Here is a 27,076-nt window from a genome sequence, read left to right as displayed (position 1 = left end):
AAAGAGCCACAGACTGAACATCTTTAAATCAGACTTCTGGGGCTGAGAGAGGAATGAACATAGAAACAAAATTGTAAAATGCACAAAATAAGCTACAACTATCGAAAAGAACACTTCTCCACAGTCTGAATGGGACGGAGGATGTGTTAGTGTTTGGTGTAATAACATGTCTGTCAGACTGTAGCAGCTGGAAAAGAGTGGGAACCCTGAGTAAAGAGACAGAAGGAGGTGCACAGTTGCAAAAGGCCGAGGTAATTCAATACAAAGTACAGTTTCAAATAACAAAAGAGGGAGAAAGTGCCACAGGTTTACAGCAGCAAGGTAAGTTAAGTGTAAGTGCACATAAAGGGCAGAGTGTGCACTATGTCCACTATTGCACAACATTAATTGATTAAAACCTGTATAAGAAGAACAAGATGAAGCGTGTGCATCAGAGCAGTGTCAGTTCTTGTTTAGCAGAGTTATAAAGGCTGTTACCTTCACTACAGTCTGACTCCATCATGTATATTATTAAAGCTCTACCTTGCTGTGTGTGTTTCCCTGTGCTCAGAGGCAGGTGGCGCTGTCGAAGCAGCTGCAGCTGCAGCTGAAGAAGGAGCGGGCCGAGAACCTGCTGATGGAGGCGCGAGTCCGGGAGGAGATCAGCCGCGAGTTCTCTGAGCTTTTCTCCGAGATGCAGAACGACTACAAGTGAGACAAACTTCATTTATTCTCTTTATTCATGTCTGACTGCAGCTATACAGGTTCCAGGGCTCCTCCACTTCTACAGCCCCATGACACATAGTTACCACGTTTTCACAATAAAAGCATGAGGCATATTTTCTAATTAATTTAAGTTTTGTTTTTATTATTTGGACCTTTTTATGTCTTATTTGTTTGTTTGTTTTTGTTTTTACAAACGTCCTCATACCATAACAACATAAACAGGATAATTATAATTAAACAGAGATGTTTACAGTATTACTGTTGGAACAACACAATCATCTCAGTCAGTGTAACGCCTGATTATTCAGGGTATCCGCGGATCCTTCATGTATCTAAAATTAAGGCCTTAAAAAGTATTAAACTTATTAGAAAATTCTAAGATGGTCTTAAATACAGTACTCAATGGTCTTAAATTCATGGATTAAAGTTCTCCGTCGCCACGACGGATTTCCATCAATGGGAAAAATGAGGGGGGAAAAGGCTACACGTGTTTTTTTGTTTATTATATAAGTATATTTTTTGGCTTTTTTCATGCTTTTATTAGATAGGACAGTTCAGAGTGTGACAGGAGATGGGAGGCAGAGAGGGGGGGAATGACACGCAGGATAGGGCCGTCCGACGCGGGACAAGTTACACATGGGGCGGGTGCTCTACCAACTGAGCTAAACACGGCCCCGGCTACACGTGTTTTTGTTGTGGTTTACTAATGCTGCTCTCAACCAGGTCGGTAATTTCTCCCGCTAATCAATGAAGGAAAAAAGTAGGAGTGTGGGGGATATTTTTCACACTATCTGGCAACCCTGGCCTGCCTGCGCGTATGAGCCTGGTGACATGACACGTCACTCACTGGATGTTAATATAAGTCTTAAATAGTTCTATCTTCCGACAGCAATCACTTACATAGAGTGTTTGGACTGAAACACGGGTCTGTCAGTCACTCTGCTCTGCTCTGAGCCGAGGAGAAAACATTTATCGTATCCTACAGTTTTTATCCAATGAGGAGAGAGAACGGCATAAAGGGGCAGTCCTCTCTGTGTGTGCAGCCAAGGGATGCGCGTGAATGTGGTGACGTAGGGACGAGGACTGTTATGGTGCGTTCAAGGAAACTCGTGTTTTTCCGACCTGTGAAGTCGTACCAGTTCGATCTGGTACGACTTCACGGGTCGGAAGTTACGAGTGGCCGTTATAGTGACTTTCACAGGTAAAACAGGTCGGAGAAACACGAGTGGGTTGCCTGGAACGCTACAAAGTCGTAAGTTGTGACTTGAAGCTGTAATTTACGGTTTCAAAAGCCTACCTGGAACGCAGCATTAGCCAAAACGACCGGATCGCTTACTTCTGCTTTAACCCAAGAATACATTTAATTAGATAAAAAATACCAACCCACACACCTCCAGCCGCTTCTTGCTAATGCAGAAGCCCTAACAAGTCGATTACCGAATGCAATTGAAAAGTGAAGAGTCACAATTAATTCCAAAAATGCACGCACACTTTGCTGACCGTGACAGTATTAGCAACTCAACCTGTTCCCTGTCAAAACTTGCTAGTGTTATGCCGAGAAAACAGAGGACACACTGGTTTAGTGTTAGGCAAATGTGGCCATGTTTAGTTTTTTCTCGAGCTCACCACAACCTGCTATGCCTACTATGGCAGCCTCACCAAAAGTCAAGTAAAAACAACAGGGTCCATACTATAACCAAGTGAACTAACTAATAGTAAAGTTCCCCCCATGCAAACCCATCACATGACACATCACTGGAAAGAAATAGATCCATGACGAGGGCGGGGGCTGCTAACTACATCGGCTGACAAGAAGTTATGGTGCGTTCAAGGCAACTCGTAACTCATGTTTTTCCGACCTGTGAAGTCGTACTAGTTAGATCTGGTGCGAGTTCACGGGTCAGAAGTTACGAGTGGCCGTTATAGTGACTTTCACAGGTAAAACAGGTCGGAGAAACACGAGTGGGTTGCCTGGAACGCTACAAAGTCGTAAGTTGTGACTTGAAGCTGTAATTTACGGTTTCAAAAGCCTGCCTGGAACGCAGCATTAGCCAAAACCACCGGATCGCTTACTTCTGCTTTAAGTTTCATTCACTCCAGCCATTCTTGCCTTGTTGCCTTACAATGATAGGAACCTCAGTCAGTACTCAATGTGCTTTTTTTTTTTTTTTTTTTTTTTTTTCTGAAACAAATGACCCCTTCATGTTCTTCTCAGAGTACATTTATGTGTTAAAATCACAATATTTTGGTGACTTTTTCACCCCTTCTGAGTTTGCAGGTATACAGTATGCATCTTCAGGTATACAGGTGCATCTCAATAAATTAGAATATATATTTATATATTCTAATACTTTACTGAGATGCACCAGAATAACACGGAAAACTCTATTTCCAGTAGTTCAAGTCAAAAAGCCCCCACCAAGTATTGAGAGCATATAGATGGACAAACTTATCAGAAACATTCTACAGTCTACATTTATTCTAATTCATTGAGATGCACCTGTATGCCCTCCTACAGCCTTCTGGTTCTCATTTCAATACTTAGAACTGCTCATTTTTCCATTGTCCTTGAGTAAAAGTTGTGTGAGTGATTTCAGTGTCAGTCACGCGCAGACTCCTTCCTTTCTTCCTTGGTGCTTTTTCTAGTTTTGTATTGATTATCAGCTTGTTTATTAATAACAGACAATAAGTAAACTTGACTGATTGTCAATGAGGTTGTACAGTGGGATCCCCAACCATAGCTTAAATATTTATAGGATTTTTTAAATTCTTTTTTCAGTCTTAAATTTAATTCAAGGTGGCATTAAAAATGTCTTAAAAAGTCTTAAATTTGACTTGCTGAAACCTGGTTTAGTATAGATGCTGGTGTTGATGTATAATTAATTCAAATATCATGACAAGGAGAGTTCGAAGGTGATCCGTGAGGAGGTAATCTACTGATTACCTTGTTTTAACCAATCAATGACAGGCCTCCTGAGGTGTGTGTATATTAACCTACACCTGAAATACACAGCATCATAAAATATGCATGCACTTAAACTTTTATATGAAATAACAGGGTATCCACGGGGTCTTAAAAAGTCTAAAATTTGAAAATCTAAATTTTAGGCCTTAAAATGTCTTAAATTTGTTGAATTATTGTGTTCAAGTCTTCAAATAATTTTAGACAGGTCTTAAATTTTCTTATGCCCACCATGGGCGAGCATTTCACTCGCATTTGCCCCTAAAACGATTGGTCAAAAACTACAAATCCCACAATTCTCTGCTCTCAACAATAACAGTAGTTAGTGTAAGTAAGGGAGAGTGGAGCTGTGGGTGAAAAGAGGAAACAACGCCACGTCTGGTCCTGTTCTATGTTGTTGGTTCACACCGTCACCGTTTATTCGTTACGTCCGCGGTGTAAAAGGCCGTGACGCAAAGACGCGATTAGGCGCGCGACGCGGTATACGCAACTTTTTTTTTTTGCAACGCAATACACTCGATTCTTTTTGTGCGACGGGACCTTCGCGTCTTCGTCTTCGTCTATTTCATCGTGTTTTAGGGTTAGGGTGGGCGTGTTATTTCACGAGGAACACTTTTTTTTCGCGCGAGCTTTGACGCGCGACCATACGCGAGATACGCGATTTAGCGCTCGTTTTGACTCGTGTCAAAAAAAAATTCACGAGCCCGCCAACAACTTATTTATTTATTTATTTCTTCAAAGGAGGTTCAACTGGACTTAGTTATTTGTCTAGGAAGACGTTTCACCTTCATCCAAGAGGCTTCATCAGTTCATGTAGCATCTGACCAGGCTGGGACTGGTCCAACTAACTGGTGTGGAGACTCAGTATAAGTCCAGTTGCTTTCGATTGAACCTCCTTTGAAATACTATGACCTGGACAAATGAGAATATGCACAGGCCTACAACAACATTTCTGCTCTCACCAACCATGGTTGAGGTCACAACGCTGCTGTAGCTGCTCTGGAAGTCCGAGACACTGGGGCCAAACGCTGCCGTCGCTTCTTGGTCAAAAACTACAAATCCCACAATTCTCTGCCTCAACAATAACAGTAGTTAGTGTAAGTAAGGGAGAGTGGAGCTGTCGGTGAAAAGAGGAAACAACGCCACGTCTGGTCCTGTTCTATGTTGTCCGTTCACACCGTCACCGTTTATTCGTTACGTCCGCGGTGTAAAAGGCCGTGACGCAAAGACGCGATTAGACGCCATCAAAATCAACAACAACACATCCTCCCCTCTGATCCTCAGCACGGGTGCACCCCAGGGCTGTGTGCTTTCGCCCTGGCTATTCTCCATCTACACAAACCAGCTCACATCACACCATAGTTCTGTCAATCTGTACAAGTATGCGGACGATTCTACTATTGTAGGATTCATCACCAACAACCAAGAAATAGAATACCGTGCACAGATCAACCAAGCAGTGACCTGGTGCACAGACAACAACCTCCTACTCAACGCATCAAAAACAAAAGAACTCATCATCGACCTAAGACGTCAGCCATCCCTCAAAACCCCTGTGCTCATTAAAGGTGAACCCATCTCCATTACTGAGTCATTCAAACTGCTCGGAACACACATCACCAATAACTTAAAATGGAAAATCAACACAGAACACATCTACAAAAAAGCTCAACAAAGACTCTTCCATCTCCGTCAGCTCAAAAAGTTCAGAGTCAGGTCCCATCTCCTGCTCCGTTTTTACACAGCCATCATTGAAAGTATCCTCACCTCATCCATTACAGTCTGGTTCAGCAGTCTTGATACACTTTCAAAGAAGAAACTACAGCGCATCATCAACAGAGCATCCAGAATCACTGGCTCCCCCTTACCATCACTTGAATCACTTCACCACAAACGGACACTGCGCAGAGCCCGGAAAATTGTCACTGATCCCACTCATCCTGCACACTCTGCCTTCCAGCTGCTCCCCTCTGGGAGGCGCTACAGGACAGTGGCCTCCAAAACAACCCGCTTCAGAAACAGTTTCATCCCTACTGCAATAAATATCTTGAACTCTGTTCACCGTGGAACAAGTATGGCACTATAAGTTGTAATTGTGTGTTTGTCTATACATGTTATATGTTTGGAACCTGTACCAATGAGCTGTACTGGAAGCAAATTCCACCAGCCTGGCTGTGTGGTCATTAAAAGAATCAATCAATCAATCAATCAATCAATCGATTAGGCGCGCGACGCGGTATACGCGACTTTTTTTTTTTGCGACGCAATACACTCGATTCTTTTTGTGCGACGGGACCTTCGCGTCTTCGTCGCTAACTAAGACACTTTTTTTTTTGCGCGAGCTTTGACGCGCGACCAAACGCGAGATACGCGATTTAGCGCTCGTTTTGACTCGTGTCAAAAAAAAATTCACGAGCCCAAATACTCTGGTAAAAGTAGAAGTACTGATTCAACTCCTTTACTCAAGTAAAAGTAAGAAAGTACAGGCTCTGAAATGTACTTTCATATGTAACACAACTTCACCTTTGGTTTTAAATAGTTTCCAATTTGCCATGGGCCAAACATTGCAAAAACTCAAAATTTTGACCATCTTATTTCTAGTCAAAATGTCATTTCTAGTCAAAACAAATCTCATTATACCTAAAATAAGTATATTTATATATACATACATAGTTATTTGTAAAAAAAAAAAGTAGCTTGTTTTTAGACACTTTTTACTTCTTTCAAGCAGATTTTCACTTGAAATAAGTAGAAAAATCTGATAGTGGAGCAAGTTTTTCTTCCTTATTACAAGCACAAAAAACTTGCTTTCACTGGCAGATTTTTCTACTTATTTCAAGTGAGAATTAGTTTGAAACAAGTGAAAATTATATAGAATTAAGTTAATTTCTAGGTGATGAGTCTTATTTAAAGTGGAAAGAGATTAGTTTTGACTAGAAATGAGACATTTTGACAAGAGATTAGACAAATATTCTTGTAAAGATTTTGAGTTTTTGCAGTAAAGGATTTAATTTTTTCTTTTATTTGGAAGGGTCATTTTTTGACGTTTCCTCCTTGTTTGATGTATGAAATAATTTTTTATCTGTACAGCACCTTTATTCAGAAAGTTGCTATATAAATAAAGGTAATTATCATGATTAGAGCAACATCCACGATTCCCAGAACCCCTCATGGCAACGATTATATTAATCTGTTTTATTTCTAGACTCTTTTCAAAGCTCTGCAACACACAGGATGAGATAAATACAAGAAAACACATCAAATACAAACTAAACGTTGGTAAAAGTGTGTGTACAAACATTTATTAAGTGTATGTGTCTATGTGTGTGTGCAGTGAGCGTCTGTCGAGGGAGAGGGACATCCTGGAAGAACGAGCAGAGCGGAGGCTGGAGATCTTCAAGAACCTGATCGACAACATGTCCAAGACTGGAACCGACGCACAACAAGTCTTGGTAACACAACAACAACAGCAACAACCGCTTTGTGTTCATCATCACACATGCATCGTGACGAGCTTCATTTACACAACACACTCCTGGTTTGAATGAATGAATGAATTTATTTATTTAAAACAGGGACAATGCACAAAAAACATGAATCTTGTAAAACAAGAAGAGATGCTTTGAGCCAGGTTGTAGCAACAATTGCTAATTTCTGCCTGTAGTCCCTGGGCAGGTAAAGTGGGAACAGATACAATATTAAGATTAATTGAAATAGGACATAAGTGACATAATAACCATAATATTAAAAAAATTGACAGAATGCACTAATAAAAGCAGGGAAACAGGAGCGCCAAATCATAAAGTGCACAATAGGGAGTAACAGCACATACACTCTCTCTCACTCTCATCACACATTCAAACACATACACATACAATACACAGATAACAATCATCCTCCTCTAATAACCACACTCATAGCCAGACACATACACACACTCACATATTACTCAACAATGTGTACAAACTTGCTTACTCAGTAACCAGCGCTTTGATAAGCATGAGAATGTGTGAGGATTTGTACATAGACAGGGTGTCCGCGGGGTTTTAAAAAGTATTAAAAAGTGATAAATCAAAAAAGCAAAATTTAATGGCCTTAAAAAGTGATAAATTTGGTCCAAAGGTATTAATTTTAAAGAATAGGTATTATTTTTTTTCTTTTGGACAATGACTGGTTTTATTTTGATGAAATAGGCGTAATAAAATAAATAAAGCATTACTTGCTTGCGCCGCTACTTCAAAAAAAAAAGGAATGATATTGACGTCATATCAATTCATTGTATTCATTGGCCGCTAGAAATCTAAAATCGTCTTCGCGCGCATAGTTGTCAGGCGGATAGAAGTGCTAGTGAATCTCTTCGGATTTTAGCGTGTGGCAAAACGTTTCGAATATGGGAAAATGCAAGTTTGCAGAAGACTTAAATTGAGATGACAGGCGCCTTGATGTAGCCTATGTGTGTGTCAATGTAGATGCACGTCACGCGCCGCACATGTGCTCTTTTTTCATGCATTCGCGGCTCACAGCTCCATGAACCATCTACCGCCAGCCCGGTGTTTAGTCGGACCGGGTCCGGGTCTGCTCCGTTTGAAAGGGCAGGAAGCCCCAAAGCGCTACAGATACAGACACCTGCAGCAGCTGCAGCTTCTACTGAGAGCTGAGGTCAGATGGAACGCACGTGAGACACAGACCGACGGTGCAGATGTGCGGACATTGTTGAAACTTTTCACACTGATGTAAAAAAACAACAACATATATATGGCCTACCACTGTGTTCTGTGACGGTAGAGACAGAACCAGGTATTTATTTAAAGAGTTAGTGAGGTGAGTTGGGTGAGGGAGGGAGGTGAGGAAGGAAGACGGAGCGAGGCAAACTGGGTGAGGGAGGGAGGTGGAGTGAGGTGAGTGAGTGAGGGGGGGGGGGGGGCAGGTGAGGGTGGGATCAGGGGAGAGAGGCTGGTGATTGAGAAAGGCATGATAAGATATTTTATTTTTGATCAAATGTGGATGGATGATGCCCTGTTGTGCAACCGAGTCTCCTGGGTAATGGTAATGATGTAAGTAAGTGTTGGATGATAAAATCTATGTACATGTCATAAAATCTTTCTGATTGATACTTGGTGCAACTCGATGTCGTGGTGGTATTAAAAAAAATCTGAAGGTAGTGAAAAAAGGTATTAAATGGTAGTAAATTGACTCAAAGATTTGTGTATATACCCTGATAGAATAAGTTCTGTGGGAAGGACATTCCACTGACTCATGGCCACACATGAAAAAGAAGAGCTGCCAAACTGAGTTCTACTACACTCACCCCTCGTAACAGATCTAGTTAGACGTACTGTGTTTTCAGAGCATTTCAGAGTGTCACAAACTTTTTCAGAGGGGGGCATAATCATTATGAATAATTTTGTGAAGTAGACAAACTTTAATCCGCCTTTAATCAGTCTTCCTCCTCCTCTTCCTCCTGCAGAATAAATCTCTGGACTCTGACCTGGCAGGAGTAAAAGAGGCCGTTGACCTGGCAGGAGTAAAGGAGGCCGCTGACGTCGCTCACAGTCGTCTGCGCTCCGGTCGAACCCGGTGTCGCTCAGACGTGAGTGAAGCCGTGGACGAGTTGGAGAGAAAAGTGTTGGAGCTGAACGAGCAGCAGACGGTTGGAAAACACAGAGGTAAAAAAAAAAAAAAAACAGACTGACCCTTTTCTGGCCCTGTTCTGGTTCTATTCTGGGTCAAAAAAAGGGTTGTGACAGCACTCACTTTAAGTTGAAAACTTTTTAATTCATAAAAACTGCTCGGCAGCGAGAAACGGACGCGTTTCGGCAATCAGCCGTCCTCAGCGTTACCAGGTCAGTGGGTGTGTCCACTATTTAACTCAAAGCCAGCTGATTCCAATTTCATTCACATACATACACAAAACATTTATGAGCTACATACTGTGATTAAAACAGTCACAAAATGTCAGAAAATACTATAGAAAATATTACACAGAACAATGAGGAACATTATCATGTAAATAACATTAACGAAATTACAATCAAGCACTACATTCATGAAAAACGACAAGTTGTAAATGTGACAACAACACTTGTCTGTTTGATCCCAATGGACCTACATCCTCGACAGTAATATAAAGAACAAACATGGGTCTATATGATAACCCCGTAGATAAAGGTCAGTGATAAACAAATGTGGTACGACCACTGCCCGAGAAGAGGAATGAACATACACGCAATTCACTCCAGGCAGTGAGAAGGACCACATCTACATCACTAACCACCATCACAGAAAACATGAAAATAACAGTTCCTCATTCAACCCCCTCGGATGCTCCGTCTGTAAACGGTGAATCTGGTTCTATTCTGGCTCTATAGACCGAATCGCCTTGTTGTTTACAGATCAATAGTAACAAACGAGAGTTTAGCTATATATCATATTTTTCACGCCTGTCATGTTTATGTGAATTTGTCTGCTGTATTTGTGTTGTTTCCTCCCCATCAGTGTTTTGAGAATAGCTCACTACCTCATATTTAAGTTAAGCTTTATTGTGATAGGCCAGTTTGGTCACATGACAGTTCAGAGTTTGAGCGGGAAAATGCATAGCCTCTAGCTACTACACGCGGTCTGCTTGCAGCTTCAGCTGGTATCTTTTTCCTCCCGCTGCTTGTGTCTAGGAAATTATCGCTTGTAAGTATTGTCCACCATTCTTAGTTAATTATGACCTTACACAGATTTCAATAGTGTACTGTAAATATTGAAATATTATAAAAACGTTTGTTTTATTCACATGTAGCTAAATTGTGCTAACGTTGTGCTAATGTTGAGCTAACGCTACGCTAATGCTAAGCTAACGATTAGCCTACAGCTATTTGTATTATCATTCATGTGAATGCATTATGTTGGCTTTGTAACAATACAGTAATTGTAATTTTTTCTGTATCATTTCAGTTTTACAAAAAATATGTTTCAAGACCTCAGTAAAGGCTCTTCAACTTCATTCACGCCTCTGAGTTTCTCTTGGAGCTTGTTCGCTATCTGTCAATTTGTGTAGTCACACACTGAGGACAGAATAGTAAAAAAGCGTCATCACAGCAGGCACTACAGCTTCAAGGAAAGAAAGGTACTGTGCAAGCTCAACGCCTCACTCCCAAAGTCTCCATATTCACCTCTTCTCATACATCCTTGGAGAAGCTCAATCCATGATGTCACATGCTAGTGAAGCCAGACAGGATCACTCACCCGACAAAGATTATGATGTTACAGAAAAGGATGCTGCAGCCAAAGCAAAATCTCAGGGTTCTGCCTCCTCCACCTCATCTTATTTTTCCTCAGCTAGCAAGAAAGCAGCCAAAGCCCGTGCTAAAGCCGAAGCTGTACGTGCAATGGCTCCTTTCGTCCAGCGAGAAGCTGAATTAAAAATAGCAGAGGCTCGTCTAGCTGCTGAGTCGAAGGTGGAAGAAGCCCGTCTAGCTGCAGATGTGAAAGTCAAAGAGGCACGCATAATCGCTGAATTGGCAACTTTAAAACATGAGAAAGAGGTAGCTGTAGCCTTGGCAGAGGCTGAAGTCCTCGAAGCAGCAGCAGAGACGGGAGACAAAGAGGGCAGCGTGAGTCGCCGCGATTCAGTTCAGGTTGCCATGCAGCGCACCCGCGACTATGTCGAACAGCACTCCAAGTTACATCTTAGTGATGCAGAGCCTCCAGAACTTAAACCATATACTCCAACCCTGATGTCACCTGTCAAACCTGACGTCCAAACAGATGAAAAAGAGTGCACTCCTGGAGAGGACAGTGGCGCTTCTCAAGCCTTACCTAGGGGTGACGTTCCTGCAGCAAAGCAGCCTGAGAGGGCAACGCCGGTGGTTCGTCAACGCACCACGACGGACAACGACAACCACAAGGCACAGCAACCCAAAAGGCAGACGCCAGCAGTTCATCACCAACCCCCTGCTAACCCTCCCTTTGCAGAGCCAGCCACTTCCTCTTTCAACAGGGTTTCATTACAGCCGCATACGGACGATAGGACTGGTATGAGTGATATTACAAGGTACTTAGTACGTCGCGAGCTTGTGAACTCTGGTCTCATCAAGTTCAGTGATCGCCCAGAAAGTTACTGGGCGTGGAAGTCCTCGTTTCACAATGCCATAGAAGGACTTAACTTAAGCGCAAGTGAAGAACTTGATCTCTTAACAAAGTGGTTAGGAAACCAGTCCTCAGAACATGTCAGAAGGATCCGTTCTGTGCATGTGGCTAATCCCGCTACAGGTTTAAGGATGGCTTGGGATCGCTTGGAGGAGTGTTACGGCTCCCCCGAAGTAATCGAGAGAGCGCTTTTTGAGAGAATTGAGAACTTCCCTAGAATCGGTCCCAAGGACGCTTTAAAGCTCAGGGAACTGGGAGACCTGTTAAGGGAGTTAGAGTCCGCCAAGTCTGAGGGTTACCTACCTGGTCTCTCATACCTGGATACCGCCAGGGGAGTCAACCCCATCGTGGGAAAGTTACCATACAGTCTGCAAGAGAGGTGGTTGGCTCACGGTTCTTTGTACAAGGAGCAGCACAATGTATCCTTTCCTCCATTTGCCTTCTTCACAGACTTCGTATGTAACGAAGCACGCAGAAGAAACGACCCTAGCTTCACACTCTCAGCTCTCCCTGTAGTCTCATCGAACAGTCCTCACAGATTCTCCACAGATTCGTCAAAGCCTGAACGAATGGAAAGAAGATCAGGATACTTCAAAAGTCAAGTGTCCGCTCACAAAACGGAAGTAGCATTGCAACACTCAACGTTTCAGTCAGACAGTTTCAGCAGCAAGCCAAGTGACATCAACAGGCAATGCCCCATCCATAAAAAACCCCATTCTTTAAGAAAGTGTAGAGGTTTTCGAAGCAAACCGCTTGAGGAGCGCAAGGCTTTTCTTAAAGAGAACGGCATCTGCTTTAGGTGTTGCTCTTCTACTGCTCACTTCGCTAAGAACTGTGAAGTAGCCTTGAAGTGCAAAGAATGTGAAAGCGACGGCCACATCGCTGCACTACACCCTGGACCTGCTCCATGGGACGTTAGAGACCCCTCCTTAGAGCATGGCGGGGAGGGTGAAGGAGAGGCACCTCAGTCAGCAGTCACATCCAGGTGCACAGATGTTTGTGACAGAGGTAAGGAACCTAGATCTTGTTCTAAGATCTGCTTAGTGAGAGTCTATCCCAATGCACACCAAGACAAAGCCATTAAGGTTTACGTTATTTTGGACGATCAAAGTAACAAGTCATTGGCTCGGTCCGAATTCTTTGATCACTTCCAAATTGAAGGGTTAGAGTCGCCATATACACTGCACACGTGCGCAGGTACCACTGAAACATCGGGGAGAAGAGCTGCAGGGTTTATGGTGGAGTCATTGGACGGAACGACAAGAGTGGTGCTTCCCACACTCATTGAGTGTAATCACATGCCAGACGATCGGTCGGAGATCCCGACACCTGCAGCTGCGCAGCACCATGCTCACCTGAAGTCCATAGCCCATAAGATTCCACATCTTGATTCAGAGGCTCAGATACTGCTTCTCCTAGGACGCGACATCCTCCAGGTTCATAAGGTCAGAGAGCATCGTAATGGTCCTCCCAAAGCCCCGTACGCTCAGAGACTAGACCTTGGCTGGGTCGTCGTTGGCAATGTCTGCCTGGGTTCAGCCCACAAGCCAGAGGCTGTCACTTCCTTTCGGACCAACGTACTGGAAAATGGGCGCCCGTCCATCCTTTCTCCATGTCCTAAGCACTTGAAAGTGAAGGAAAAGTTCAGCAACCCAGTCCTTGATGACTGCAGCCTCGGCAGCTCAATCTTTGAAAGAACCAAGGATGATGATAAGGTGGGTCCCTCCATTGAAGACAGGCTATTCCTGGAGCTCATGGATAGAGAGATGGTCATGGACAACACGAATAGTTGGGTGGCACCTCTTCCATTTCGATCCCCTCGGCAACGGCTCCCAAACAATCGAGAGCAGGCTCTTGGTCGCCTTACTTCTCTTCAACGCACCCTAGAAAGAAAGCCTCAGATGAAAGCTCACTTTCTGAGCTTCATGCAGAAGATTTTTGATCACGACCAGGCAGAGTCAGCTCCACCACTGTCAGAGGGAGATGAGCGATGGTACCTACCCATCTTTGGTGTATACCACCCTCGTAAGCCAACTCAAATCAGAGTTGTCTTTGACTCCAGTGCCCAGTATAGTGGCGTCTCGTTGAACGACGTGTTACTTACTGGCCCGGATTTGAACAATAGCTTGCTCGGAGTCTTGCTGCGTTTTCGAAGAGAGCCGGTGGCTGTGATAGCGGACATTGAGCAAATGTTTCACAGCTTTATCGTCAGAGAAGACCATCGAGACTTTCTCCGGTTCCTTTGGTTTAAGCACAACAACCCCGACAACGAAATCGTCGAGTACAGAATGAGGGTCCATGTATTCGGCAACAGCCCGTCACCGGCCGTTGCCATCTATGGTCTTCGTCGTGCGGCACAACATGGAGAAAGTGAATACGGCACAGACGCCAGACACTTTGTTGAGCGCGACTTCTATGTCGACGACGGCCTGAAGTCCCTTTCATCAGCAGCTGAGGCTATCGACCTGCTTACGAGGACACAAGAGATGCTTTCTGCCTCGAACTTGCGGCTCCATAAGATCGCGTCAAACGACCCTGAAGTCTTGGAGGCCTTCCTTCCAGAAGACCATGCGAAGGGTCTCCAGAATCTGGATTTCGATGACAGCGCAGACTTCATCCAACGTAGCTTAGGGCTCAGTTGGGATCTCAAACATGACCTTTTCACTTTCAGAGTGGCTCCTACAGAGAAACCCTTCACACGCAGAGGGGTTCTAGCCACTGTGAACAGTCTCTTTGACCCTCTTGGACTCGTTGCACCGGTTGTCATTCAGGGGAAGTTCATACTGCGTGAACTTACCAGCGGCGAGATCCTTGACTGGGACAGCCCTCTTCCAGACGAAAAGGAAGCTGAATGGAGAATGTGGAAAAATTCTTTGCAAAGTCTGAGTGACTTCAGGATTCAGAGAGCTTACGCTCCTACTACCCTTACCACAGCCCGCAGGAAGGAACTCCACATCTTCTCCGATGCTTCGGTGAAAGCTATCGCTGCTGTAGCTTACCTGAAGGTGGTCGACAGTGATGGAAAGTGTCACATAGGCTTTGTCCTAGGGAAAGCGAAACTCGCTCCTGCAGCTGCCCACACTGTCCCAAGGCTGGAGCTGGGTGCAGCTGTATTGGCAGTAGAAATCGCGGAGTTAGCAGAAAGTGAGTTAGACATCAGCCTAGACTCCTTGCGATTCTACACAGACAGCAAGGTTGTCTTAGGATACATATATAACCAGACCAGACGGTTTTATGTGTATGTTTCCAACAGAGTACAGCGGATCAGGAAGTCCACTAAACCTGAGCAGTGGCACTACGTGTGCACCACACAGAATCCGGCAGATCACGCCACTCGATCTGTATCGGCAGCTGAGCTTCCTAACACAACTTGGCTCACTGGGCCCCCTTTCTTGACTCTACCGGAAGGAGTGTCCACTTCAGAAGAAGAGCCATACGACCTCATCACTCCAGATCTTGACACTGAGGTGCGTTCTCATGCTACCACGCTCTCTGTTCCTTCAACTTACCTGGGATGTCATCGGTTTGAGCGGTTCTCATCTTGGACATCTTTGGTGCGAGCCATAGCATTACTGACGCACATCACTCAGTCCCAAGGGAGCGCTGCTATGGCCAAGCATGAGGATTGCAATGGCTGGCATCGATGCAAAGGGCCTCGCACAGCAGAAGAGCTGCGCAAAGCAGAAACTCTCATCATAAGGTGCATACAAAGAGAGACCTACAGCAAAGAGTTCTCTTGTCTGGCCGCCGGGAGGAACATCTCGAAAGACAGCCCTCTGAGAAAACTGAACCCCTACGTGGATGAAGATGGCCTTCTAAGAATAGGAGGTAGGCTCAACCAGTCGGCACTCGACGCAGGAGAAAAGCTGCCTCTCGTCATACCAGGCCGCAGCCACATTGCAACGCTGCTTGTGAGGCATTACCACGAAAAGGTTAAACACCAAGGTCGTGTTTTTACCGAAGGATCCATCCGCTCAGCAGGGTTCTGGATTGTTGGGGCCAGGAAATGTATCAACGGTATTCTTCACAAATGCATCAGGTGTAACAAACTTCGAGGGAGAGCTGCTGAGCAGAAGATGGCAGATCTGCCCCCTGATCGCCTGAATACAGAGCCACCTTTCACCTATGTGGGACTTGATGTGTTTGGCCCTTGGGTCATTACCACAAGACGCACCCGAGGAGGTCAAGCTAATAGCAAAAGGTGGGCTGTCCTTTTCACGTGCATGAGCACACGTGCTGTGCACATAGAGTTGATAGAGGCGATGGACACTTCAAGTTTCATTAACGCCTTGCGTCGCTTCTTTGCTCTGCGGGGACCTGCTAAGCAAATCCGTTCCGACTGTGGAACCAATTTCACAGGCGCCTGCAAGGAATTGCACATACTCCTCACGGATCCTGAAGAACCCAATGTCAGGAAGTACTTGGGTGAAGAAGGCTGCACTTGGGTTTTCAATCCTCCCCACTCCTCCCACATGGGGGGAGTTTGGGAGCGGATGATTGGCATCTCCAGACGGATATTGAACTCCATGCTCATGCAAACCAGCCCTTCACGTCTCACTCATGAGGTGTTGTCAACTTTGATGGCAGAGGTCACTGCGATCATTAACGCCAGGCCTCTTGTGCCTATTTCTTCAGACCCAGACTCACCTTTTCTTTTGACCCCTGCTTCACTCCTGACTCAGAAGGTTTCTACTTACCCTCCTCCTCCGGGAACCTTTGACAGCAAAGATCTCCACCGCCAGCAGTGGAGACAGGTTCAACATCTGGCCAATACCTTTTGGAACAGATGGAGACGCGAATACTTACCTACACTTCAAAGTCGTAGTAAGTGGCAGGACGTGCGTCCGAATCTGAAGACAGGTGACTTGGTTCTTCTTAAGGATAGCCAGGCGAAGAGGAACGAGTGGCCAATGGCTCTGGTTACGAAAACATTCCCAGACCAAGATGGAAAGGTCAGGAAGATTGAACTCAAGGTCACGAGATCTGGGTCAGCTAAGACCTTCTTGAGACCCATCTCTGAGACAATTCTTCTCAAGAGCGCAGAAGACACAGAGTGAATTTAGTTTCTCTGCTAAGACATGTCTGAGTTATTTTGATAGTGGTATTTGTATAATACCAGGCGGGGAGTGTCATGTTTATGTGAATTTGTCTGCTGTATTTGTGTTGTTTCCTCCCCATCAGTGTTTTGAGAATAGCTCACTACCTCATATTTAAGTTAAGCTTTATTGTGATAGGCCAGTTTGGTCACATGACAGTTCAGAGTTTGAGCGGGAAAATGCATAGCCTCTAGCTACTACACGCGGTCTGCTTGCAGCTTCAGCTGGTATCTTTTTCCTCCCGCTGCTTGTGTCTAGGAAATTATCGCTTGTAAGTATTGTCCACCATTCTTAGTTAATTATGACCTTACACAGATTTCAATAGTGTACTGTAAATATTGAAATATTATAAAAACGTTTGTTTTATTCACATGTAGCTAAATTGTGCTAACGTTGTGCTAATGTTGAGCTAACGCTACGCTAATGCTAAGCTAACGATTAGCCTACAGCTATTTGTATTATCATTCATGTGAATGCATTATGTTGGCTTTGTAACAATACAGTAATTGTAATTTTTTCTGTATCATTTCAGTTTTACAAAAAATATGTTTCAAGACCTCAGTAAAGGCTCTTCAACTTCATTCACGCCTCTGAGTTTCTCTTGGAGCTTGTTCGCTATCTGTCAATTTGTGTAGTCACACACTGAGGACAGAATAACGCCCTATCACCGTTTAGACAAATCTGAAATGATTGAAGAAACATTACTATTTCTGTGTGTTTTGTGTTGCTATGTGTTGTATTTATTCAGTTTGGGGGAATCACGGTGTCTAGAAAGCATCAGTGGCTCAGCTGACAGGGACAGCTAACGGTAGCTAAGCTAACGGTAGCTAAGCTAACAGCAGTAGCTAAGCTAACACCAGGACGTCAGCTGTTAAAACCCTCCCGTTGTCAGACACGACATGAAACTACTCCAGTTAGCTCAGTCATGTTGGAACTCAGATATCCGCTGGAGAAAATATTTACATGGAGCGTTTATTGAGTCACTGAGTTATTAAAGTTAAACAGGTAGCTAACCGTTAGCCCGGCTAATCTATGATAACCATGACTAATTACAAAAATGTGCAGACATAAATAGTAATGTTTGTCCAGTCATTGGTTTTATAAACTTTACAAACATCAGATTAGTCTAAACGGCGATATAGTGACATGAAAAATTAGATAAATATAGAGAAACTCTCGTCCGTCACTATTGTTCTGGTGCTGGTTTTCTACCCGGAAGTAGTTGTAAACAACAAGGAGATTCGTTCTATTCTGGCCTTGTTCTGTCTCTATTCTGGGTCTGATGAGGTGATTTAATATTAGACATTTAAAAATAAACGTGAATAATAATGAACGTCATGCATATTAATATAATATTAATATGCATGACGTTAATGTAATATTATATTACATTAGTATGACCGGCCTTCTGCTGCCTCCTGCCCTATCCTCACATCCTGTTATGTTCTGTTTCCTCCTTCTCTGAAGGTGAACCTAGTGGAGAGGAGGACGAGGAGAAGAGGAGGCTCCTCCTCCAGCTGCAGGAGAAGTCGTCACTCGTTCTCCAGCTGCAGAAACGAGTGGAGGAGCTGCAGAAGGGGGCGGGGCCAGGACCACAGCTGCAGGTGAGACCTCAGGTTTAGAGCACCTGCAGTGAGGTCGACCAATCACCTGCTCACATGCTCTGACCTGCTGCACAGAGTCAGAGGTCAGAAAGTAGAAGAAATGACTCAGAGAGAAAATCACAGAATGAGGTCGTTTCAACGTGTTGATCCTAACCAAGCAGTGGTCCTGATTACAGTTTAATGTGCTCTGGCCTTGATCTGTTCTGGCCTTGTTCTGGCCAAGGGGGCAGTCGGCTTCCTCTGGGGGCTGGCTGCAGAAGGGAGCAACTCCATTTGAGCCCCATGTTAAAATCACCGACTTTACATCCTCAGTAAACATGATCAAAGCCTGGTGTCAGAACGTTTTTTTGGTCTCAATCGATTTCTACCCCCGCACACACTCTGAGGGGGGGGAGGGATTTTTTTTAACTCTACCGTTTTACTGTTATTAGGTTAAAATTCTGGCCAATCAGGGCGCGGAAACGTTGAGTGACAGGTCCGAGCAGCTCTGTGGACAGCTGCTTCGAGGCCAGTGGGCGGGTTCTCGGCCGGCCAATCCAACATGGCGCTGTTCAGGCCGCCATGTTGGAGTCACAAAAACGACTCCCCACAACCAATGGGGGACGTCACGGATGCTACGGCCATTCTTTTTTACAGTCTATTGTTCTAGCTCTGTTCCGGCTCTATTCTGGCCTTGCTCCGTCTCTGCTCCAGCTCTGTTCTGGCCTTGTTCTTATGTAAATACACTTTAGGAAACTGTGACATTGCGGTTGGATCTGTGTTTTAACCTCTTTCGTCAGCAGCTCATAAACACAATCTGCTGCTGTGTTGATCTCCGTCCACACTTTATGATTCATCCATGATTTCGTTTAAACCCTGAGACGACTATTCGTCCTTGATGTTGTTGGATGATAACGAACCGGTTCTAATCTCCTGACCTGCAGGAGGCGCTGACCGCCCTGCAGAAGGAGAAGAAAGCCAGAGAAGACGCCCTCACTGCTCTGGAGTACCAGACGATGGGCAAAGAGGAGGCGCTGGCTGCTCTGGAGGAGGAGAGGAGGAGCAGAGAGGAGGCGCTGGCTGCTCTGGAGGAGGAGAGGAGGAGCAGAGAGGAGGCGCTGGCTGCTCTGGAGGAGGAGAGGAGGAGCAGAGAGGAGGCGCTGGCTGCTCTGGAGGAGGCTCGCTCCTCTCTGCAGACAGAGAAGGAGCAGAGAGGAAAGACGCAGCAGGAGTCTGAAACACTACAACAGGAAGTCACGGAGCTGACCGCCAAAATAAAAGCTGCAGAGTGTCAGGTGAGTCCAACTCTTAGATAGATACTTTAATAATCCAGCAGCATTCACATGTCATTCATTGATATTTACATATACATATTTACATACATTTAATAAAAAAAAGATTTAAAAAAAGATAACGGCTCTATCTAGAGAATTGCAGACCAGAATATAAAATTAAGCTATGCAGTAACTCCCAATAACCTAATAAACCTACAAAAAGTGGAAATGCAAATGCAATATGAATAAATATAAATAAATACATCAGAGGTAAAAGACTAAAACTAGTTAATTATTATTTAAAACAACAAGTTCTATTTTAAAAGGAAGGAAAGTGCTGGAGTATTGCACATTAGGCTGAGCTATTGCACATTGAAGAGTTTTATGGCGGCTGCTGGGAGGAAAGAGTTCCTGTAGCGAAGATTGATTCTCCACCAAACATAAGAAGTTCAGTTTTCCTGTAAATAAAGCTTCTAGTGTCTCAATTAATTCGAATATCATGGAAAAGTTTATTTATATCAGTAATTATATAATATTATAATATATATAATTTATATAGACCAGGGCTGCACAAATTCTTCTCAGTAAAGGGCCAAAACTAAACATTCATGTTGCAGTGCATTCAATTAAATATGCCTATAACATAAGGTTAAATGTGCAAAATAAATACATTAATAATTATTGTTATATTATTGTGTTTCACTGTTAAAGCAAAGTTGCAGGCTGCAGCGGTGGCACGATTCATCCTGTTAAACTGTTTTTCTTCCACTTAAATGAGTAGAGGAACATTATTATTTTTAGGTCTAAAAACTGCATAATGTTGCTCTAAGTGCATGAAATGACTGAACATCCATATGGATCTTTTTAAAGTAGGTAGTGGGAACATAATAATTTAAAATATTAAAGATTCGAGCCTGGGCAGCGGTCCAAAAATAATCTGCCCACAGGCCCCAGATTGGGCAGCGCTGATATAGACCCATTACACACAGAATGAATTATTTATTTAATTTCTTTTATAGCTTACATTTGATGAAGACCTAGAATTATATATATATTGTATCTCAAAAAGTCTGAATATTACAAAAGACTAATTTAAAAAAGCATTTTTAAGAAGGAAATGTTTGTCCGTCTGAAAAGTTGGTCGATCTACCTCATTGAGATGCACCTGTGATGTCACTGTGCTCAGTGTGCTGAGAGAAATATGAGTCCTGAGAACCAGAGAAAAAAAGTGTCTTACAATTTCTTTTTTATCTGTTTGGGCCCAAAATAACACCTTACGATTTTATTTTTTTTCAATATATTTTTAAATTTAATTTTACAGCATGTCCACTGTAGAGGACAACAGGACGATTTCTGTGTGAAACTGAATTTAGATAATTATCGTAATATAATTATAGTAGTATAATAGTGATATTAAAGCAGAAGTAAGTGATATATTTGTGTTAATATAAGTCTTAAATAGTTATATCTTCCGACAGCAATCACTTACATAGAGTGTTTGGTCTGAAACACGGGTCTGTCAGTCACTCTGCTCTGCTCTGAGCCCAGGAGAAAACTTTTCTCGTATCCTACAAGTTTTATCCAATGAGGAGAGAGAACGGCATGCAGGGCTGTGTGTGCAGCCAAGGGATGCGCCTGAATGTGGTGACGTAGGGACGAGGACTGTTATGGTGCGTTCAAGGAAACTCGTGTTTTTCCGACCTGTGAAGTCGTACCAGTTCGATCTGGTACGACTTCACCGGTCAGAAGTTACGAGTGGCCGTTATAGTGACTTTCACCGGTAAAACAGGTCAGAAAAACACGAGTGGGTTGCCTGAAACGCTACAAAGTCGTAAGTTGTGACTTGAAGCTGTAATTTACGGTTTCAAAAGCCTGCCTGGAACGCAGCATTAGCCAAAAAGACCGGATCACTCACTTCTGCTTTAACCCAAGAATACATTTAATTAGATAAAAAATACTAACCCACACACCTCCAGCCGCTTCTTGCTAATGCAGAAGCCCTAACAAGTCGATTACCGAATGCAATTGAAAAGTGAAGAGTCACAATTAGTTCCAAAAATGCACGCACACTTTGCTGACTGTGACAGTATTAGCAACTCAACCTGTTCCCTGTCAATACTTGCTAGTGTTATGTTGAGAAAACAGAGGACACACTGGTTTAGTGTTAGGCAAATGTGGCCATGTTTAGTTTTTTCTCGAGCTCACCACAACCTGCTATGCCTACTATGGCAGCCTCACCAAAAGTCAAAGTAAAAACAACAGGGTCCATACTATAACCAAGTGAACTAACTAATAGTAAAGTTCCCCCCATGCAAAGATACAGAGGAAGATACAGGTGAACAAAATGTCCACTACAGAGGACACACATGCATGGGCCGGGTCTCAGGAGGTTAAACATAAAACTAACAGACAGCGATGTTTACAGGTGAGCGGTGAGACGGAGAGAGCCGAAGAAGCTCTGGTCCAGCTGCAGGCGGCTCAGAAACATCTGGATCAACAGGCGAAGGAGATCCAGGAGAAGACGGCTCAGGTCCAGACTCTGACTCTGGAGGCTGAAGCTCTGAAACCAGCAGCAGCAGCAGCAGCGTCCGACGGCCTCGTTGCCGACGGCGACGAGGAGCTGCGAGGAGAAGTGTCGGAGCTCAGGAAGAAGCTGTCGGAGGAGCAGCAGAGCGCGGAGAGCGACCGCAGCCGGCTGCTGCAGCTGGAGCGAGAGCTGCAACAGGCCAGAGAGCAGCAGGAGGAGCTGAAGCTGAAGCTGCAGCAGAAGGAGGAAGCTTCTCTACGGGAAAACGAGGAGCTGAGGAAGAAGCTTCAGGAGCAGGAGGTAGGGATGTATACCGTGGACCGGTACTTTTTGGTACCGGCTCATAATTGGGTCGGTATCGGTATGGGTATCGGTATCAGTGTTTCCTCCAGGATTTTTTTAAAGAGTGGCGGCGAGGGTGGTCGCCCCTCAACTCTCACGCAGAGCTGAGGGGCGAAGCAATTGTCCTTCGGCCGCCACAGAGTCGTTAATTAGTAATGGTAAACGCTGGATGCGCTCGTTGATAAGTTTAGTTTTTAATGAGGAGGAAATAAAGAACTCAGCTGTGATTGAAAAGCCTGAGTCGAAAGTTGTAACTGTGTAGTGGAAAGGGGGTGCAAAGTACCTAATGGTAACTGGTTGTGGAAACCCTGCTTTACATTGCTTTAAAATAACAATTAAAAGATCATCATTCTGAAGGTGTGGCGGCTTTTATTTCGCCGTGGCAGTGCGCCACGATCAATTACATGTAGAGGAAACCCTGGGTATCGATAAAATCCTAACGATATCCATCCCTAGCAGGAGGAGGCGTCGCAGCCGCAGGACGAGGAGCTCGGGTCCAAACCGGACGCTCAGGAGGAAGTCGAGCGGCTGAGAGTGAAACTGGAGGAGCGGACGCAGACCTCGGAGAAACATCTGGAGCAGCTGCAGGAGGAGAAGCTGAGGTCACAGCAGCTGCAGCTCAGACTGACGGAGCAGAAAGAAACATCCGACAAACTCCTGGAGGATCTGAAGCAGAAGTTTAACGAGAAGGAGCAAAGTACCGAGCAGCTCAGGACTGAACTGGAGGAGGCCAGAGGGTCGAGCAGCAGGAAGGAGGAGGAGCTGAAGGAGAAAAACTCTGAGCTGCAGAAGGAGAACTCTGCTCTGACGGCCACGCTCTCCAACAAGGAGGAGAAAGAGGAGAAGGAGGAGGTGCAGCTGCAGAGGAAGCGGCTGCACGAGGCCGAGGCTCAGTTGAAGTCGCTGCAGAAGAAGCTGCGGGAGGCGGAGGAGCGTCGGGAGGAGGAGGAGAGCCGGGCGGTGCAGGAGGCGCGGCGTAGGGAGGCCGAGCGGCGCCGCGAGCTGCTCGCCGTCGCCCACGAGGCCATCGCTCAGAAAGACGAGGAGCTGGAGAAGAGAGCGCAGGAGATCAGCAGGTAAACAGGAAGAAGTTTGAGGAGGAAACAGTGAAACAGTCGTCGATACTGAGGAGAAAAACATTCAACAACTTGAATCTAAATTAGTTTTTTTTTTTCAAATTGATTTTTATTGATTTTTATCAAACAAAACATCGACAACATACAAGTGCTCTCTGTGTTCACATATCAATACGGAAAGAAAAACAAGCCACCATCCAAACCCAAATGTAAACTTAGCTCATGACTGTCCTTACCACAAAAGTAAAAAAAAAAGCATCAGAAAGGAAAAGAAAAGAATAAAATAACGAAATACAGACAGATAAACAATAAAATTAAATTTAAAATACATAAATAAATTACACAAGTAGATATAGTCATATAAGATCCAAACAAAAGCAGTGAAGGGGAGAGTTCATCCCCTTTCATTTGCGCAGTAAGTCTTTCTAGGGGTAAAACTTTATACGTCTCTAAATTAGTTTTTAATGTGTTTTTCTTCTTATTTTCTAAGGTTTAATTAAAGGAAATATTAAATATTTTCTGAAAGAGCAGCAGTGTAATTATAATATATTATATAATTATTTTGTTATTAAAGTCTCTTGAAGTTGAAGATTAAATTTCAAAACGGTTTTAGGAGATTTAATTGCAGACTTACGTATGATCCATTATGTTTGGATCAAATTATAATGACAAAAATATAATAACATTTTGAGTTTATATTCTTATATTTTATATTCCAATAGTCCTTTATTTTTTTTTACTTACTTTGAATAATTTGCTGACAGTAAATGAAGAATATAATGGACCTGAGTCCGTAATAAAGACTATCTATCTATCTATCTATCTATCTATCTATCTATCTATCTATCTATCTATCTATCTATCTATCTATCTATCTATCTATCTAATATGTGACGTCAGCTCCATGACGTCATGTATAGTTAACAACAGTTACAGATGTTATTCAAATATGAATGTTTGTCACCGTCTTCATTGGAAACAGATGCACATGGAGCAGAGGGGGGTTATAGACACCAGACCTGGGATCAGCTGTTGTTCTTTTCTGCAGCAGCTTCTCACTCTGTTTCTGTTTCATCTCTTCTTCCTTCTTCCTGCTGCAGACTGAAGGAAAGCTCCCAACAGGACGCAGAGAAGGTGAAGAGCCTCAGCGTCGACCTGCAGAGGAAAGAGGACGACACCTCGGACCTCAGGGAGAAACTGGCCGACTACAAGAAGCAGATCCAGCAGGTCCAGAAGGAGGTATATTTTGAGATGTTGGGCTATTCTGCTTCCTTATCACGTCTTCTTTCAGAGTCAGTGGAAAGAAATGGTAGAAAATCCACATTTTATTTTACTTAATTTCGTCTCTTTTGTCGGTAGATTTTTCCTTAATTCACCAATAGTCAGTCTGACCCATGTCATGTCAGGTGTCATTGTAAAGCTCTCTCTCTGCTGAACAATGATGTGGCTACATGAATTGTCATTTCCTTTGTATCCGAAACCAATCGTAAAAGTAAGATTGACAATAACAATCTCTGTAGTTTTAAAGTCCAAGTCTTTAAAGGCCGTTTTCTCAGAAAGAGTTTTTCAGACTCAGACTCTGAGCTAGAAATCTCCACTTCAGCAGCACTTACAGACACCAAACCTTCCACTTTGATCCCTTTCTATATTCTGAAGGTTTTTACAGAGGGGATTGTTGATATATCATTCACAGCCTCATTTATCATGGATGCAAACAGCGCGCCGAAAAGCGAAACTCGCTTTTTTCATGACCAATTAGGTGACTTGTGTGAATCGTTCAGATCCGAAGAGTTTTTGCTTTTGGGAGGGGGGGGGGGGGTCTCAGCGTCTCAGCTGGGGTCAGCAGTAAAATGTTTTTCTAACAGGCTGACAGTGACAATCACGTGAAACTGAGGCGAACTCATTCATGGTTGTCTGATTATACTGATAACAGCCGACCTCCAATGTTGACGCGCGACATGCGCGCTCATTAAAGCGGCGCGTATCCGCGTACATCGGTGCGACGGCGACGCCGTTTTCCCCCCCGTGCATGTCCATGGAGCTGTGCGCCGCGGACATGCACGGTTCCCTACGTTGGCTGTGTCAGGCAGGTGTCTCCACGGAGCTCTGCCCCGTTTCAGAGGTGAAGGAAGCTCTGAGTGGAAAGACGTCACCTACCGATGTAGAATGTGTTCAATTAAAGTGAAACTAACACATTATATCGGCCTAGCTATATGTCCATTACACACTGAATGACACATCCCATGTCTTTATTTATTCAGTTTATTTTAATAGTAATAATTATGACTAACATTCAGTGAAGACCTAAAAATCAGTATCTCCAAAATGGAAATATTGCAAAGGTTGTTTTTTTTTTTTAAGCATTTTTAATCTAGAAATGTTGGCCTTCTGAAAACTATGTCCATCTATATGCACTCAATACTTGGTTGGGGTTGAACTACTGGAAATGGACTTTCCGTGATATTATAATGTACTTATTTGTTAATGGTGAACCCCCCCCCCCCCCCGGGAAATTCCTCTCTTTTTTGGTCCTGACCCGTTTGCATCCCTGATTTATACAACATTTTATTACTAAAAACAGGGAGAAAGTAGTTTTTTTTTTTAGGGCTGGTGACAGTATTTTCTCATTTACAGAGTGATAAAAAGGGATATCCACAATCCTCCTCTGTAAAAACTAAAGACTCTAACATGTCAACAAAATAAAACAAAGTAGCTTTATCCATTGTTCAGATTTATGTTCTGGAAATATATGCAAATTAGTGCATATTTAATTAGATGTTGCCTCATTTACATATTTAAACATACAATTTGACAACACTTGTAATACAAAAATTATTGGTCTTAATGTGAGTGATGAACTTGGGAAGTTTCATGGTGAAATCTGTTAGTTTACATTTTTTACCCTATTCACCTGTAGTGTAGTAGGAAATAAAAACCACCTGACGATCAGCCTGATTCACGATTTTAATCAAGTTCCTCTTTTAAAACGAACGACAGAAGAACAAGAAGAACGTTATTCTCATCATATGAACCAACCGAGACGCTGTCGTGTTTCCTGCAGATTTCCGCCATGAGAGACGAGGAGAAGGTTTCGAAGCAGAAGCTGTCGGACGTGGAGAAAACCAAGAAGCAGCTTCAGTCCGAAGTTTCCTCCAGAGACAGAACCATCCAGCAGCTCAGACTGGTGACGATACACCTCCTCCTCCTCCTCCTCCTCCTCCTCCTGTTGTTAATGTGTCTGTGTGTGTGTGTTACTTGTTGTCTTACTCTGCTCCTCCTCTTCTCCTGCAGGAACAATCATCTGAGGCCAAGTCCGACCAGAATCTGCAGCTCCAGCAGAACTCCTCTAAAGGTGAAGTGTTGAGTTGTGTTTGT

At 43.8% G+C, this 27,076-nt stretch overlaps 1 protein-coding gene across 1 annotated transcript in view; it reads left to right on the top strand.

The window, feature by feature from the left end:
• Positions 1 to 27,076, top strand: part of kif20ba (kinesin family member 20Ba) — a gene marked incomplete at its 5' end in the record, with an annotated part of 117,149 nt that overhangs the window by 41,006 nt on the left and 49,067 nt on the right. Inside the window, 11 exons of the mRNA XM_083988693.1 lie at positions 551 to 690; positions 7,002 to 7,119; positions 9,135 to 9,333; positions 18,367 to 18,503; positions 19,427 to 19,777; positions 22,182 to 22,583; positions 23,085 to 23,159; positions 23,289 to 23,701; positions 24,802 to 24,940; positions 26,763 to 26,885; positions 26,993 to 27,053. Of these exons, the coding sequence (XP_083844819.1) occupies positions 551 to 690; positions 7,002 to 7,119; positions 9,135 to 9,333; positions 18,367 to 18,503; positions 19,427 to 19,777; positions 22,182 to 22,583; positions 23,085 to 23,159; positions 23,289 to 23,701; positions 24,802 to 24,940; positions 26,763 to 26,885; positions 26,993 to 27,053 (2,158 nt within the window). The remainder of the gene's footprint in view (positions 1 to 550; positions 691 to 7,001; positions 7,120 to 9,134; positions 9,334 to 18,366; positions 18,504 to 19,426; positions 19,778 to 22,181; positions 22,584 to 23,084; positions 23,160 to 23,288; positions 23,702 to 24,801; positions 24,941 to 26,762; positions 26,886 to 26,992; positions 27,054 to 27,076) is intronic.

The sequence above is a fragment of the Trachurus trachurus genome (genome assembly GCF_905171665.1).
Source record: "Trachurus trachurus genome assembly, chromosome: 15".
NCBI classification, from domain to species: Eukaryota; Metazoa; Chordata; class Actinopteri; order Carangiformes; family Carangidae; genus Trachurus; species Trachurus trachurus.
The sequence above is the reverse complement of the archived record's forward strand: the minus strand, read 5'-3'. Positions and strand labels throughout refer to the sequence as shown.